At 41.6% G+C, this 17,401-nt stretch overlaps 1 protein-coding gene across 1 annotated transcript in view; it reads left to right on the plus strand.

The window, feature by feature from the left end:
- nfasca (neurofascin homolog (chicken) a) overlaps positions 1 to 17,401 on the plus strand; it is a 190,223-nt gene that overhangs the window by 149,697 nt on the left and 23,125 nt on the right. The window contains 14 exon segments of the mRNA XM_079683681.1: positions 127 to 243; positions 246 to 293; positions 296 to 322; positions 1,013 to 1,083; positions 1,373 to 1,595; positions 1,872 to 1,987; positions 2,949 to 3,159; positions 3,469 to 3,591; positions 4,821 to 4,994; positions 6,208 to 6,234; positions 9,976 to 10,191; positions 10,820 to 10,942; positions 15,653 to 15,799; positions 16,840 to 16,968. Coding sequence (XP_079539807.1) covers positions 127 to 243; positions 246 to 293; positions 296 to 322; positions 1,013 to 1,083; positions 1,373 to 1,595; positions 1,872 to 1,987; positions 2,949 to 3,159; positions 3,469 to 3,591; positions 4,821 to 4,994; positions 6,208 to 6,234; positions 9,976 to 10,191; positions 10,820 to 10,942; positions 15,653 to 15,799; positions 16,840 to 16,968 — 1,752 coding nt within the window.

The following is a 17,401-nucleotide window of genomic DNA, read 5'->3' on the forward strand; positions in this document are numbered from 1 at the left end:
CATAGCTTGCTATGTCAGTTTCCTGACAGAGTGTAGCTCATTAATGAAGACAAAGCTATAATGACCCCCCTGAGGAACACCCCCCCTCTGGTCTCCCTCTCCTCACTCGGCTCTGTGTCTCTGCAGAGTTCCTGGTCCAGTTTGAGGAGGACCGATGGGAGTCCGGCAGGTGGCAGGACCTATCCTCGTACCCCGGAGACCTGAACTCTGTCATCCTGCAGCTCAACCCCTTCGTCAACTACCAGTCAGAGTCATCGCCTTCAACTCCGTGGGCCAGAGCACCCCCAGCCGGCCCTCCCCCGATACAAGACCAGCGGAGCGGGTGAGCAGCACCACACGCACCCATCTGACATCATCTGCTTCTGGCTGTTAAAAGACTCTGAGGTTATATGTCTTCACATCAGATAATAACTTCATGTTCTTTACACAAAACAAACTGTGACCTTTGATTTGAAGTTGTGGAAGTGTCCTCTTAATAAAGAATTTCCAGCCTGTAAGATAATATCCTCAAACTGAAATAACCTGAAGCCAGGATTTTTCCTTCTAGCTGCTTTACATATGGAAGCAGAAAAAACATTCTTCACAATAAATGTAAATAAAATAAAATAATTGCGCTCTTATTTTGCAGTCTTGCTTGAATAGAAATGATTTCTCCTAAATATGTATATATTATAATATACAATGATATAATCTGTTATACTTAATATGTCATATTATATTATACACTTGATTATGTTACTCTAATAATATATATAAATAACATGTCATACTGTGTATAAAAAACAAAACAGATACTTAATCATATCATATACCATCCTGGTGTATGCTGTTGTATTTGTATATAAGTATAGTATTATACTGTACTATATTTACTGACTGCTACACAATGCCAAGTACGGTAGCTAGCTTGAGACAAAGTTGCTCTATACATGAAAGAGTTCAAAACTCTGGTGTGGGTACATTCTTTAATGTAATTGTAATACTGTTGACTTGTTTGTTCTGTTAACAAAAGTCCCAGATGCTATTCCCAGAGGACTACGAGGATGGGGATCCAAGAAGGACAATATGGAGATCACCTGGGAGGTAGGACATGTTGAGGGCAGGACATTGCTATTGTTCGTAACGGCAATGAATGCATTATTCTAAGAAATGATCATGGATGGAATTGGGACGGTAAAATCAAGTGGTATATCGAAGTATTAGTTGTTTTAATGGTATTTATTTGACTGAAAATAATGTTTGAAACTGTTTTAACTTCCATGAAAAAGTTGGCTAATGGCTGACTTCATCTTAAGTGTTTTCATCTCTTACTAATTTGAAAACACTGTATTCAGAAAACATTCTTTAACAGCCCACTTTCTGTTTTCTCCAGCCTCTGCTGGATCTGGAGAGAAATGGCCCCAACATGCACTACAGTGTGTGGTGGAGGAGGAAGGATGCAGGGGAGGAGTGGAGGAATGTGACCACAGCGGGGCCCAAACATGTCGTCCACAACACAGACACCTACGTGCCTTACGAGATCAAAATCCAGGCCAGGAACGAGTTTGGGCAGGGGCCCGAGTCCAATGTGGTCACTGGGTACTCTGGGGAGGACAGTGAGTACTGTAGAGCCATTGGTGAAAGCCAATAGGAAGTTGATTCTTTGAATAAAGCTGGTAGATATTTCGTGTTGAAGCTTTTCAGGATGACAAAAACTCAGCGTCTTACAATATCATTGTTAAATCTTGCGCCTAAAATAGCTTTTTATCCCTTAGTGCTGTTGTCTGCGAAGCAATAAGAGCCCCACTGACAGAACTTGTTTATTTCTTTATGAACAGAACTGCACCTTTCCATAAATAAAACATAACATGCCCATTTCTCCGTGCGTTCAGATCCCAGCGACGCTCCCACTGACTTGCGGGTGTCGAAGGCCGACAACACCAAGGTGAACCTTCACTGGAGGCCCGTCGACCTGAGCTCTGTGCAGGGGGAGTTCAAGGAGTACAGGGTGGGTCCTCTCTCTCTGATGTCAGGAACCACTGCAGGGTTTGGGTAGAACAGATGTGGCATACACCGTAATGCAGGACTATTTACTGTTCATCATTTAATAGTGAGAAATAATAGGCTTTTGTTACATTTTCGTTGTTACATTTTCTTTGTATTCAAGCAGGGTTCTTACGGTCATTAAAAACCTGGAAAAGTCATGGAAATTCAAAATGCTAATTCCAGGCCCTGGAAAAGTTATGGAAAACAATATTTTTCCCAAAGTTTTTTGGAAAAGTCATGGAAATTTAACTAGAGTTGCATCAAATATAATTTATATTTTATCTAATCGCCAACATAGTAATACTATAATGATAATAAATACTGTATCGTATAGTAATGAAACGTAAAATGGCATTTAACTGTCGAGGTGTTTTGCTGTTGAGAGATTTTAGTTGCTTTAGCGTGTAGAAGCACAACATGTTTCATATGCAGACCTTATTTTCCTGTTCCGTGTTAAAATAAACCATTTTCAGTGGTACCGCTGAGAAAGAGTCATTTCTTTGGTCATGGAAGATTAGGTAAAGTTCCTGGAGAAGTCATGGAAAAGTCACTGAAAATCATTGGTGAAAAAGTGTGTGAACCCTGTCAAGGGAAAAATTCTGCATTTTAAGATAAACTGTTTAAAACTTTAAAAAAATGTTTTGTTAGTTCTTCTGTCCAGTGAAGTGGGGCTTAACCTTTAGATATTTGCATTTATGTGTGAAGTGTTTGCTATACCTGATCAAATTATTAACCAGAAATTCCACCCGGAAATTGTATTTGAATGTGGACCTGAATGTTACTTTCTGCAGAAAAAACAGAGTGAGCCTGTGTGACTTTGATTCTGTGCCTGCTACACACACTCTAAATCTCAGTTTCTCTGGTTTCATCTCCTCCGATGGTCTTTCACATAATAACCACTTCCTTCTCCTGCTCCTCCCCAGTTGTACTACTGGCGTGAGTCCAGTCTGGTTCCAGGTCTGCTGGTCAGTAAAGAGAAGAAGACCAAAGGGTTCTACAGCGTAGTTGCAGAGCCATCGGGAGTCCTCAGCGATCTGGTGCCATTCTCTAAATACAAGATGTTCATGGTGGTGGCCAACAGCGGCTTAGAGGGTCCGCCCAGCAACACGGTGGAGATCACCACCAAGGAGGGGGGTGAGGACGCTGCTTCACAACTGAAATATATCCTACAAGAGAAACCACATCTTATTTCAAGTGTTCAGACTTTTTAATATGCAGAACCAGACCTCAACCATACTGCCAGAATTCAGATTGACTATGGAAGTAGCTTTTAACTCCTGACCCCTTTATTGTGTGTGTGTGTGTGTGTGTGTGTGTGTGTGTGTGTGTGTGTGTGTGTGTGTGTGTGTGTGTGTGTGTGTGTGTGTGTGTGTGTGTGTGTGTGTGTGTGTGTGTGTGTGTGTGTGTGTGTGTGTGTGTGTGTGTGTGTGTGTGTATTTTTAGTGCCGGATGCTCCCAAGTTTTTCAGGATAAACAGGAGAGGTTTTGACACCATCCACCTTCAATGGGACAAGCCTCTAGAGCCCAACGGCCTCCTGATTGGTTACCAGCTCAAGTACCAGACAGGTGAGCTGCTCACATTGATCAAAACGACTAAACTCAACTCAGATAAATACAGACCTCCAGCCTTCAGACAGAAAGCATTTTATTACTGGGTTGATTCTTTTTTTTGGTTTATAGTTTTTATTCAACCCTTATGCTGTCTTCGTTTCCACTGTGCAACTTCTGTCCTACATAGTATAAACTGTATACATATTCACCCAAATCTGTGTTACACCTTATAAGCCAACTTTATTCATACTTACAGTATTAACACAAGTTTTACTCTTCTTTTCAGAAATGTATGGTCAATAGAACTTATTTACACAAAATGAAAACTCATTTGTGAGTTAAAAAATGCAAACATGTTGAAAGATTTAGAAAATGGACCCACAAGACTGCAGATGATATACATATGAATAGAACCCAAAACGTTATGAAAGTGATCCTAATTATTTTCTAAAAAAGTGCTATACAAGCACACATGTTATTTTTCTGGCACTAACATCCTGACATCATTTGTTTTGGAATGTTTGGAACAGGAATGTTAAGTAAATTGCATTTTGACCAAATTAGTTTACAATGTGAGACACAGCAGGGCAGCAGAATGAATGAAAACACTTCTACACACCTGAGTAACAGTAACGGTGGCCAGTCAAAAGATGAACTGTGAGGAGGAAGCACAGAGGTGACAGCTACAGTAGTGCCAGACTCACCGTTTGATCATTTACAGAGGTGGCAGTATTACTCACATCTTGTACTTCAGTAAAGTACCAGAGTGTGGGAATACTCTGTTACAGTAAAATTCCTGTAATCAAAATGTTCCTCAAGTAAAAGTAGAAAACTATTAGCATCAAAATATAGTTAAAGTGCCAAAAGTAAAAATAGTCATTGTGCAGATTGGTCCATTTCAGAATAATAGATTATGATATGTTTTATAATGATTGATCATGAAAGTGTTCTCAAAGCTGGTAAAGGTGCAGCTAGTTTGAATGACTTTGTATACTGCAGGGTAGCTTGTGGATTTACTCCAGGTGGAACTAAAGTCTGATTTAACACTTGATTATATTTCACATCATTCATCCACATCTGTGAAGTATCTAAAGGTATTCAATAAATGTAGTGGAGTAAAACTAGCATAAAATGGAAGTACAACCACATGTTACTTAAGTACAGTACTTGAGTAAATCTGATCATGTGTGGCAAATTCTGACAGCAAACTGACCCTCTGTCGTTCTCTGTGATTGTGTGTGTAGTCAACGCCTCCAGGATGGGCCGCCACCAGCTGGAGACCTTCCTTCCCAATGTGACAGAGTTCAGCCTCCGCCTGCCGGACCGATCCACCCGCTACAAGTTCTTCCTGTCAGCGCTCACACAGGTGGGGGCGGGGGAAGTGTTCGCTGAGGAGTCCCCACACTTCACAAATGAAGGTGATTATTCATACCAACAAAAAAAACACAGTCAGTGCTTCCATAAAGATGTGGTGAGACACTTAACCTCACTGTATACGGAGCCAATTCACTGGAGGGGAAAAAAACATAGCAAGTTCATTGTTTTTTTACGTTTAATAGTTTATGTTATTGGTTTAAAGAAGGTTAAAAAAAGTCACAGTTCTAAGCTGACTCGATTATGTTAGTCCCAACCACTTTGAGCCATTGATTTTTAAATGATAAGGATGAGACAATAATGCCAATAATGAATTGTTCGTTTAAAGTTCTTTTAGGATATACAAAGCCTGATGTATCCTACCTGTCTTTGTCTTGTACCCTAATTGTTTTAAAAACTCTTTAACCACATAACATTTTCTTCCTTTAATGTTTCCTTAACCTACAGCAACCAGCTGTTAGAAAATGACTCAAAATGAAAATAGAGTCATTGGTAGGGAAGCAAAAATAATACAGTAAATGATTATTCTTTAATAAATTATCTTACAATAATTTAGTTTTTAAAACTTGAATAGGATCATTTCTGAACGTTTTGAATGGGATTTGGCATCATCTGACACTGTAGCTTCTCTCTGCTGTATTGTGTCTGGTTTTACCACGGAATTACAGCCATTCTTCAGCCTGGCAACTAGACTGGTTCGATAGGATGACTACCTCGTAAGAGTCTGGCTGTGTGCATCACTGGAACGTGTGTGTGTGTGTGTGTCTGTGTGTGACAGACACACACTTAGAAATAGAAAGTGAGTGAGGCCCTCTAGTAAACACTGGCCTCTTTGTTTGTATCAGATGGAGAAAGAATGGGTCTGTCACTGATGGATGAACCAATTCAAACACACACACACACACACACACACACACACACACACACACACACACACACACACACACACACACACACACACACACACATACACATATACACACACACACACACACACACACACACACACACACACACACACACACACACACACACACACACACACAGAAACACAAACACAAACACACACACATAATCTTTTCCTACTCACTTTCCACACAGAGCAATTTTCATCACAACTTTTTCTTCAGGAGAAAGTGTTGTTGCATTTCAAACTTTGACAGAAACGTCTTCCTCCAAACCCGAGAAGATGTTGCCCATCTCAGTCCTCTCACACCCCCCCTCTCTCTCCTGTCTCCTCTCCTCTTCTGTTGGCAGACAACGGTACTGACTCTACAGGCCTAGGTAATGGGGAATGAGAAGCACAGCGAGCCTGTTGCCTTTCCTTACCCCCCCCCTCCATATCTCTGTACTGCTCATCTTCCCACTAGACAGCAGAGCAGTCCACTATATCATTGTATAATCCATCAGAGTGCAGCTCACCCTACAGGCAGCAGAGGGAGCAGCTACACTAGTTTTGACCCCATCAAGGAAACTCACATTTTCCTTTAATTTGACAGTCAGTCAAGTATCATGACAAGCCCTTTGTGTGGTACCCCACAGGAAGCTGTTCTGTGACTGCGTATTCAACATATTCAATCAGAGCCTAACCTTTTTCAATGATTACTTTGATCAGACTCAAGATAACCAGCTTGAAGGGATGCTCAATTATCCAAGTCCTGCAGTCCATACATTGAGTGACAGATCTTCTAAAACAAATGTTAACACCACATCCACCATCAGGTCAAAATTACAGTTTGTCATTCATAATTTCTGAACTGTAAAACATTTGCACAATTGATCTGTAGACATGCAAGCTCAGTAGTTATACATGCAGTTATACAATATCTATTATAGGTATATGGTATAGTCATTTAGCTAGTGGACTGTCCTGCTGTCTCCTTCTCTCATCTCTCCACCTGCTGCTGTGTGCTGTCAGGGATCCAAGCAGCAACTCAATGTTTAAGGTCACCTATAGCTCGAACACAGGTTAAGTGAGTGAAATATTTATTATATGAAGGTATGTGAAAATGTAACATCACATATTTTACACATTCTAATTATTAGGTATATATTGTGGTACTGGAATGAGTCAGCACTCTCCCAATTCTGGCAACTCTGTCTCAAAATCTACCTTTTTTTTTAAACGTGTTTTTTTGAAATGCCTGAAATGAGAATTGTGGTTAACACAAGCTGAAGATATTTTTGTAGCAGCTGCTAGACAGACCTTAGGTCAATCACCCTGAAAGCTTCTGAAGGACCCTCCTTTAACTATTTGTATGTTATGTTGACATTTAAACTTAGATTTCTCCACCAATCCCTGATAGCACACCTTAATGCAATCTCAGAGCATCACTGCCTCCTCCTGCCATGGGACACAAGTTAGCCTTGTGTAGCAACCCATGTGTTCTGATCCATTTTTCAGTCAACATGATGATAACAAGTGTGTGTGTGTGTGTGTGTGTGTGTGTGTGTGTGTGTGTGTGTGTGTGTGTGTGTGTGTGTGTGTGTGTGTGTGTGTGTGTGTGTGTGTGTGTGTGTGTGTGTGTGTGTGTGTGTGTGTGTGTGTGTGTGTGTGTGTGTGTGTGTGTGTGTGTGTGTGTGTGTGTGTGTGTGTGTGTGTGTGTGTGTGTGTGTGTGTGTGTGATGGGAGGAGATGCATGTCCTTGCGTCAATTTGTCAGGATGTGGAAAACATTTTGAAAAATGATGTGAATTGATGAGTGTGCTGGGGGTTACAAAGAAACTCCGTCACTGGCTTATCATCTTGCTTCTGAGCTTTTCCAAAAGTCATCTCACTCTGCCATCTTTATCCATTGCTTGCACTCACCTGGTCAGTGGTACAAACAGTACTGAGGATCACAGGTAAGCTGTCCAGAAGCTCTGTTCTGACCCGCCCCCCCTCACTGGGCTGTAATGGTTTCAGATGTTTCCATCATCACGTCCTACTTTCCCTCCCCTGCACAGTGGTTTGATGATATGATTGGTCTCCTGTCTGGGGATACGAGTATGCTGGCTGGGGTTGGGGGTTGTGGTGTGATGGAAATGTTTGGGGGGGGGGGGCATAAGTATCAGGACCCTTTACTGACTGGAGAAGACCTAAACATTAAGGTACTTTATGAGTGAACAACCATTAGTGGACTAGGATGTGCTGGACCCAGTGTGGTGTATGTTTTTCACAGACTGAGTGAAATGTGACATAACAACACGTTCAGTGTGTTGTATTTTCCCATCAGCTATATGTGCGTAAATGAGGAGCCTGTAAAGGCTTGATGGTGATCTGTGACTTGAAACATGAGGTCCATCTGGAAAGTACTTTAGAGGAGCAATACTAAAATGGGTACTTCAATTGCTTCAAAATGTAGGGAACTGTGAGAGACAGATTTAAAAGAAGAGGGGTCCAAATGGAAGCAACAGAGGTTGAGATATGTTGCCCCTACTTAACCCTTCTATGGTGTTCGGGTCTGTGGGACCCGTTTCCATTATTTAGTTAAAGAAAAATTATATGACAAATTATTTTGTCAAACTCACAATTAATGGCCTTGGCTCATTTTCTGTGAAGAACATATATCAGAACACATTTTCAATGACCACCCACTGTACCCCCCCCCCCCCCTACACATTTGATGTAGATGAAGAGGAAGAGGTTTCAGAATGTGAGGATCACATTTCTGAGAATTCTGAGTCTGCCAGTGACTTTGAAGAAGAGGATGAGATTGAGCATCAGCTAGGTGCAAAAAGAAGACGAGCCACAGGCCCAGCCGGTCAGCGGGCAAAAAAACGAATAGCACTTTAATTCATTAATGTGATCTAACAAATGTAACAGGGCAAATATTACCATATGCTGTTTATATTGCTTGTAATTGAGATGAAGTAAACATCTGTTGAGTATTTTAACATAAAATAGTTTGATTGTGTTGAATTGAAGCCCAAAAAGGCAACGGGTCTACCAGACCCACGAACACTGGCTGAGTAACCAAAATAGGAACACCACACAAGGGTTAACAGTAAGCTAAATATGCTTGATTTAGGGATACAGCAATACCACTATGTTTTAGACCAACAGCAAGTACAAGTCCTTACAGGTGAGTACTTGCCGATACCGAATACTGATATGAGTACTTAATAATACCATTACAGTTTGACTTTTTTCACCACTCCGCTTGACAATTTAGCAGAGCATAGTTTGCATTTTGTCATCGTCGCTTATCCTAAAATATTTGCTGGTATAGCTTTTGGTGCATCCCCAGCTAGATCCCACATTATTTCCCATAATGCAACCAATAGCCTATTTTTTCTTTGACCCCTGTATTTCCGGTCCACAGCCCTAGTCTGTAACACAGGCTTTTGTTATAAATGGTTAGTCCGTGAATCTAAGCCGAGGTAAACCCAGATGACATCATCAGGGGTTATTCTCTCAGATGTTATTATTGTCTGATCTCCAATCCAGTCAATTCATGTCAGTTTCCTCTATGGCTCTTCTAAAGCTCTAACTCACTCTCTTTCTCACTGGCACAAGATAAGTAGTACTTCCCATAATGATTCAACTGACCTTTGTGGATTTAAAAAATGTGTTGCCCTTTAAATGCAACACAAATAGGTAATCAAAATAAGGTTACCAGTTGGGGTTTTCTAAACCAAGATCCTACACAGAAATGTTCCTTCTTTTAAAGAAACACAGTGACAGGCATGTTGTAATATCAGCAGGTGTCCTCTTGGTGGCAGTGCAACCTCAGTCCATGCAGGACGATGAAGAGGTGTGAACGCATCTAATCAGAGATGAAGAGGAAACACTCAAATGAAGGCTGTGATGGTTCATTCGCCCATGATGACTTAGTCTGACGTTTGATGTGCGCAGTGATGTGTGCTGCTTGAGAGGAATTCATTGTCCTGTGTGTGTGTGTGTGTGTGTGTGTGTGTGTGTGTGTGTGTGTGTGTGTGTGTGTGTGTGTGTGTGTGTGTGTGTGTGTGTGTGTGTGTACCTGTTAGATGTTCTCCTGCTGCCTTGTGTTTAACCCTTTGCTCTCTCCCCCCTCCTCCCTTGTAGTCGAGCTTACAGAGGCCTCCGTAGATTCAGCTTTCTCTCCTACTCCTCCTCCTCTCGCTCCTCTTCCTCCAACTACCATCGCTCCTACAACCATTAGTACCTCAACTACTACTACTTCTACTACTACTGCTGCTACTACCACTACGACTGAGGCGACCACTACCACTGCACGTCCTGAGCTGGTCCCCACCAGGCGCAATGATCAGAATGTGTTGGGTACATGCTGTTGTCCCATTTTGGATTTGACTGTCTTTCTATTGTTTTAGTGTACAATGAACGGCACTTCATGGATAACAAAAGACGATTGTCTTCTCCCACCTGACGAAACAGGAAACCACATCAGAGCTGCATTCCAATAATCTGTGCTGTACCTACTGTACAAAAAGTGGGGAATTACTTCAGAATATTGGGATGCAGCCAGTAACTAACCTCCTGGTCAGGAAGTGAGAATACAAACCTTTTTTAAATTAAATGATAAAAGAAAGTAGCCTTAATCTCTAGAGTGATAAAGGTTGTGATATTGGCAGAGCTCACCTCTTCTTTTGGTTTTTAATGTCAAATGAGTCCAAACCAGAATTAAGCATCCCAGCTAAGTGTTAACAAATCCTCTGTTATTTTCTTATGGGTGAGTTTCCTGTCCATGAAAAGAAATGTACTTCTGGCTTCAGAAAGATCATGATCTACTTCGGTACCCATTAAAACGATCGCTCTTGTAGCTAGAGTCCCTCCGTGCTCGCACCATGCATAGCTCTTCATTGAGACGCGTGTGTGGTTGTTGTAACTGTGCAATCTCTGCCACTTGCCCCTGACCCTTAACCCTCTACCCCTGAACCCCCCTGTGTAGTGGCCTCTGGGCTGGAGATCTGGAATCTGACGGTGGAGCCTAACAGTAACTACGCTAACGTCAGCTGGAGACACAACTTCCCGGCCGGCAGCAGCGAGTTTGTGCTAGAGTTCACACTGGACAGTAAGAAACCAGTCCAAGCCACCTGAGATATGAAAACCAATAAATGTCTGATTATCAAAGACAAACAGAGTAGTGAGATGTCACAAAGTAAGAAAAGCAGAAGCAGTGCAATATTTCAAAGATAAGGCTAAACAGATTTAACAAAACAGATTTGAAAGACATGAAATTATTGGACCACCAAATTAGAATATAATAAACTCTACCATGTCGGTTTGACCTCTAAGATTAAGGACTTGACCAGCTCTCATTTTAAATACTCACTATCATTGACTTTCATTTGAACAATGGGTCAAATGATTATGACTAATGTCATTTTTTGGTTGTAGTATTGACCCTACAGAGAGTCATCACAAACTCTGCAGGTCCTTCAGCTCTGACGCCTTTTAGCCCGTTTCAGCTGCTTTGGGATACTTACATAAAAATATACACACATTAGCTAAAATCATCTTTAGAAAGCCACAATTTGGTTGTTGTGGAGTTCTGCCCTAAGTGGCAAACAAACCAAATTTCATTAATGCAGATTTAAAAAAGCTGTTATGTATAATGACCCAATTGGCACATTTGACATGCTGTGTTTCACAAAGACTAGATGTATTGAATCATGTTTAAAGTAACCTCAGCTTTGGTTTTCAGTGCTGGGTATTAGAGAATGTACTGTCTTTTTGAAGACACCTTGATCTACATTAGCATCTACTCCAGCCCACTTTTATAAATAGCACTGTATATGAATTATGTTCACAAACAGATGGACATATTTACTTCTGGCCAAACCTTTTCCCTCTTTTCTAAATGAAATTCAATCTGGTTAGCAGCAGGATTTTTTGTTATGATAAAGCAAACATAATGGAAAAAATGTATACCTTTTTGTCAATCAGGCTTTAATTACACCTGAGTAGCAGTTTATTTTAATTCCTTGCTCAATGGTTTTGCTAAAATGTGTCCTTGTCTTACTGCATAAACCACATTCATAGCTCAGTCTGTGTTTCTCTCTTGAACTCTTCATACCTTTCTCTGCTCTTTAAATGTTGGAAAATGTTCATCATCCTGTCACTACTAACTTCCCGTGCACCATCACAATGTTTCCTCACTAACACGCTGCCTGGCTTTGAATGGCTCTTATTGGATTCTGCTTGCTTTGTCTGAAACGCTGTTTTTCGGCCATCAGGTTTCCATTATCACTTTCCTTTTGCTTTGGATTTGGTGTTTGGAAATCTTGAAGTCTGCTTTTATAAAACACATCATCCCTCCTTTTCTAAAATACCAGAGCTGCTTGAGATTGGATTTGCCAGTACTTATAGGATCTCTGTTTTTGCTTCCAATTTGATCTTTGATAATGAACGGAAAGAAGGAAGGATGTATTTTTCATGTATTCGGGCAGTGGCTTTAATTCTTAATGATGTCTGTATGTGAACAGAAAGAGAAAGGGTGAGAAGAAGGGAGGTGAGGGGGGTGATGGGACTGATCTAATGGTCTCCCCCCCGCCCACTCTGTTCTCTAAGGTCAGATCTGAAAGCTTTAGGCACTTTCACACCGGAGTACTTTTCCCAGGAATAGTTCCAATAGTTCCTGAGATTTTGCGTTCACACCATAAAGATCGGGAACTAGAACTTTTTTTTGTGAACCTGTTCACCCCTTTTTAGTCCCTGCTAGAGAGCAGGGACTTTCCTGGGGAGAAAAAGGTTCCAAGTTCTGATTGGCTGGGCGATTTGCAAACCACGCCCCGTAAAACTCTGAAAGGTTTTGTGAAGCCACCATTTTATTTGCTCACATTAGCATTATTAGAATTAGCATTAGCCCAGCGCACCAACGGAGAGAGACTAACTTATTCCAACACAAAATAAAACATGGGAGCGGTGGAGATGAGGAGGTGTCGGCGCTTCTGGCTATTTACTCGGAAGGCTGAAGCCAGTCCCCAACTCCGGGGACTTCCGGCTGGGGACTTCGCGTGGCACTATACGCATGGATGTATAATAAGAACTGGATACAGCGTGGGAGGCGGGGCCTCGTTCATTCCTATGAGAGTTGCTCATTGGCGCATGAAGACAAAATGGCCCAACTTTTGAGAGAGCGAAACGTCACGAAAGTATTCATATAATCATATAATCCGTTCCGTTCTTGTGCATCCATGGGTAAAGGTAAAACTCATGTAGTACTGACCACGTCACACGAACGTGCCGGCTGGCGCGGTCCCGTGGGTTAGATGCACGTTCATAGTGCAGAGGAAAATAACTCTCAGAATAACGTTATTAGCACATTTTACAACTTGAGGAACGAATGTTTTTAATAAGGGCTATACAAAGTTCACACTGGGTAGTTTATTTAGTTGAAAAAAAATTATCCAACGATTTATAGACTTCTCTTTCCCCATGTTAGTCAATGGGAAAAAGTCTTTCCGGGCCCAGCGACTGATAGGGAAGTGTAGTACTGCCGTTTGGCCACAACGAATATTTTCCTCAGAGTCCGGTGTGGAAGCACAGCTTAAAGTGAGCCTGGCCTACCAAGGCCAAACTAAGCTGTGCTAAGCCGTGCTAGGTCCTGCAGTGGAAAAGTGCCATAAGTGAAGAGTGGCAGGGACCCCCCCCCCCACCTCCGCTCACATCCCTTTATTCTCCAGCTATCCTACTGACCACTCCTCAGTAGTCTCTTTATTTGTTTCAGAAAATTAATTAGATGAAGGATTATGCTGTTGTTTGAGTACAAAGCTACATATTTGTATTCCCACCATGATATATTTGAATAACTTGCTCTTTGCAGTAAAAGTGAGAGCTGCTTGAATGTAATCCCAAGTGAAGCTAAAGTTGTTTGAGTACTACTTTGCCGTCTTTACACAACATGAACTAAAAAAATGGCATGACCACTTCAATGTCCTCTCGTATACATTCCTTTATTATTTTGTGTCCACGCACGATGCATGATTTGCATTTCAAGAGATCAAGTTTGCTCAAAAGATGATCAGTAGCATGTATTAACCTCAGGTACAGAGGCAACTGCGCTGTTGAAACAGGCTTCATGTCACAGACCTAGAAAGGTTTCTCTTTCAATTTGATGTTTACAAGCTCAACTCTTCCTCTATGTTTACCTCTTATCTTAATATATTCAGGATAAAGAACCTTTCACAACCCTAATCCATTGACAGGACAACATTCACATCATACCTGACATATTTATTTATCTAACCATTAATGAATACCCCCTCAATTGCTGCAACTTTACCTTACACATGGAAAGCCTTCAGGTCCCTCCTCTTCCTGTGTGCATCATCTGTAGACAGTGTTGAGTTTTACTGACTGGAGCTTAACACCAATCAAAAGAAGGGCAAACTAAAGGCGACTGGATTTAATTAATTCATGTAAACAGTACTAATTCTTAAAAGATAAAGTAGTACACTGTGTAAATTAGTGCTGCGGAATTATAAATTATTCTCGCTGTTTTTAACTGCCCCAAATAGAGACTCTGCCCTTATCTTGATAACAGCTTTTATTTGAGAATGTACCCTTTTCTCCTTACATTAATCAAGAGAAATGCAATTTATTTCAAGTATTCTTGAAAAATGTACTGTACTGGAACGATAGGAGGTTGTCTGTTATATAAGTAACCTCCCAGTTTATATCAATATATTTGCTGAGATTTGGCTTAAGCTAAATATTTTCATTTTGCTGATTCATTCAAGAAAATGTTGGATTGTAAAATGGAATTTAAAAGTCACAGTAGGATAGACACACAGAGAAATCAGGCATTAAGTATGTAAATAGTTAATTTAAAGTCATCAATTTCCTGATGTATTGAGAAAAACAAAAGTTAAAAGGTCAGGTATGCACCCTTGTGATGGTCGCAATAGTGAACTCAGCGGATTGTAATAGCAACAGCTTTATCTGCAGCAGCAACTTAGCAACATGTTGTGTTAATTCAGTTTTGTGGTCTCAGTAAAAAGACATTTAAATATTATTTGCAGTCGTCTGAAAACACAAATATCACCAAATGTGTACTTGAAATAGTGAACATGACTTCACATCACGGCATTGACTCAGAATGTGTAAAGGACTGGCATGTCTTCTCCTCTGTCTGCATTAGTCTTTTTGTTTGGCTGGTTTCAGGACTGCTGCTAATAGCATGGCTTTGGAATGAGTTGTGCTGGATGACACCAACCTGCTGACAGGGTTGATGGTTTGGTGCATGATGTGGAAACCTCGCACTGCAACCTCTGAGTCATGCTCATAGCTGCCATGTCATGACCACTCGTCTTTCTCTGAAAGATGCAGGTTGTTGTCACTGCTTTTGTTTCAACCTCATGGAGATAAGTGTGGGCCTGTGAATAATTGAGACAACAATGCTTTGCCACCCCTTCCCTTTATTCCTCCATTCCACATTATCAGATTAGTTTTTAAATGTAGCCAAAAAGATTCAAATGAACCAGAATGTGTCAGCTGGACTGAGCTTCAAAGAGCAGCTCCTTGTTCATAAGAAATACTAGCTAGAAGTAGGAAACTAGATCATGGATATGCTTCTGTAATATAAAACTGTGAATTATTCATTATGACGGGGATGGGCACTGCATTGTTATCAGTCTCAATTTATCTCAGTAATCCTGCAGTAACTCAGAGAAAGCAATTCATCATGATCCTGTGACTTTTGCTAGTAAAGACAGCCTTTACTGTGGAGCAAAGGCCACACCCCCTGGAGTGTGATTGGCCTCTTTCTTGTGTCTTCAAGGCGACAAGTCGGTGAACGTTGTCCCCGTGAAACAGCCCCCCATTACGGTGGCCGATCTGATCGCAGGCGCCATTTTCCATCTGAGGGTTTACTCCCATGAGCTCAACCGCGTCAGCAGCAAATCTATCACCTTTAAGACCAAAGCAGGTGAGACCCCATCTGGCCAGGTGGAACCGGGGTTCCAGCCAGGTGGGCTACTCGAGTGCAAGTCTGTCGGTAGTGTCTACAGTAACTCAGTCAAAGCTGGGTGAGTTACCATGGTTTAATTTTTGATTCCATGCATGTTCTACCAGAGGTAAATCACTCACCCCTCTGTATTTCAGAGACATCTAACTTCAACTGGGTTGTCTCTTTGAACAGAATATCATTTACAAGTGAAGGTTTGACAGGTGGATTATCTGACTGTGACTTTCCAAAGTCACACCAAGCAAAAGCTAATGCTCATAGGGACTAATGGGTTCTTCTATGATTATTGCATGGACATAATAAGAAAATAAATATGTATAATATATGGATGGTTGGATGGATGGATGGATGGAAGGGTGGATGGATGGATGGATGGTTGGTTGGATGGTGGATGGAAGGGTGGGTGGATGGATGGATGGATGGATGGAAGGGTGGATGGCTGGATGGATGGTTGGTTGGATGGTGGATGGAAGGGTGGGTGGATGGATGGATGGACGGATGGATGGTTGGATGGTTGGATGGATGGATGGAAGGGTGGGTGGATGGATGGATGGATGGTTGGTTGGTTGGATGGTTGGATGGATGGATGGATGGTTGGTTGGTTGGTTGGTTGGTTGGATGGATGGATGGATGGTTGGTTGGTTGGTTGGTTGGTTGGTTGGATGGATGGCTGGATGGATGGATGGGATCTCTTGGTGTATTGTAAGTAGCAATACTTTGCATTCCACAAACCACTGTTTTGCGCCCTTTTCTGATTTAATTTGTGTGATGGGGGAAAGGACAAACACTGTGCTGTTGTAGATCTTTGAACAACATCCTGGATTGGAGCTTGGGGGGAAATAGGTAAACGTTGGATCTGAACTGTTGACTTCTGCTGAGCGCTGTGTGATGAGAACAGATTTAATGATGCGTTAGCTGGGACTGACTGTGATGCTGACAATGACTCACTGTGTTTCCTCTCTCTTCTCCTGTGCCACCCTGTGTGTTCTGTGTGTCTCCAGCCTACATAGACCAGGTGGACATTGCCACTCAAGGCTGGTTCATCGGCCTGATGTGTGCCATCGCCCTCATCATCCTCATCCTGCTCATCGTCTGCTTCATCAAGAGGAGTCGCGGAGGCAAATACCCAGGTAAAGCTTTCATACCCATCAGAAGACCAGGAGTGGTGCAGGGATGACCTATTTTTGTTGGCTGACACTGAAGTTAGCATCACAAGGGTTCCCTGGACAAAATATGTTTGGATTTTTCTGTTGGATTTTGGAATATTGCAAGACACAAGATATTTGGCATACAAACGGCTCTGTTTAGCAGGATAATCTCCACATATCAACACCACTTTTATGATATTTGAAGTGTAAATGCAATCGCTATTATTTAAAAAAAAAGCTAACATAAGGCTATAAACCAGGGGTGGGCAAACTTTTTGGCTCGGGTTACTATGAGTTTTAAAATTTGACAGACGGGCCGGGCCAGTAGCAGATCGGTAAAAAAATATTTAGCTGTCCACACCTCATTATACACTCGGCACTCAATGTTGACTTTTCTTTTCTTTGGTCCACTCAT

The sequence above is a fragment of the Notothenia rossii genome, assembly GCF_949606895.1.
Source record: "Notothenia rossii genome assembly, chromosome: 5".
In the NCBI taxonomy this organism is placed as follows: Eukaryota; Metazoa; Chordata; class Actinopteri; order Perciformes; family Nototheniidae; genus Notothenia; species Notothenia rossii.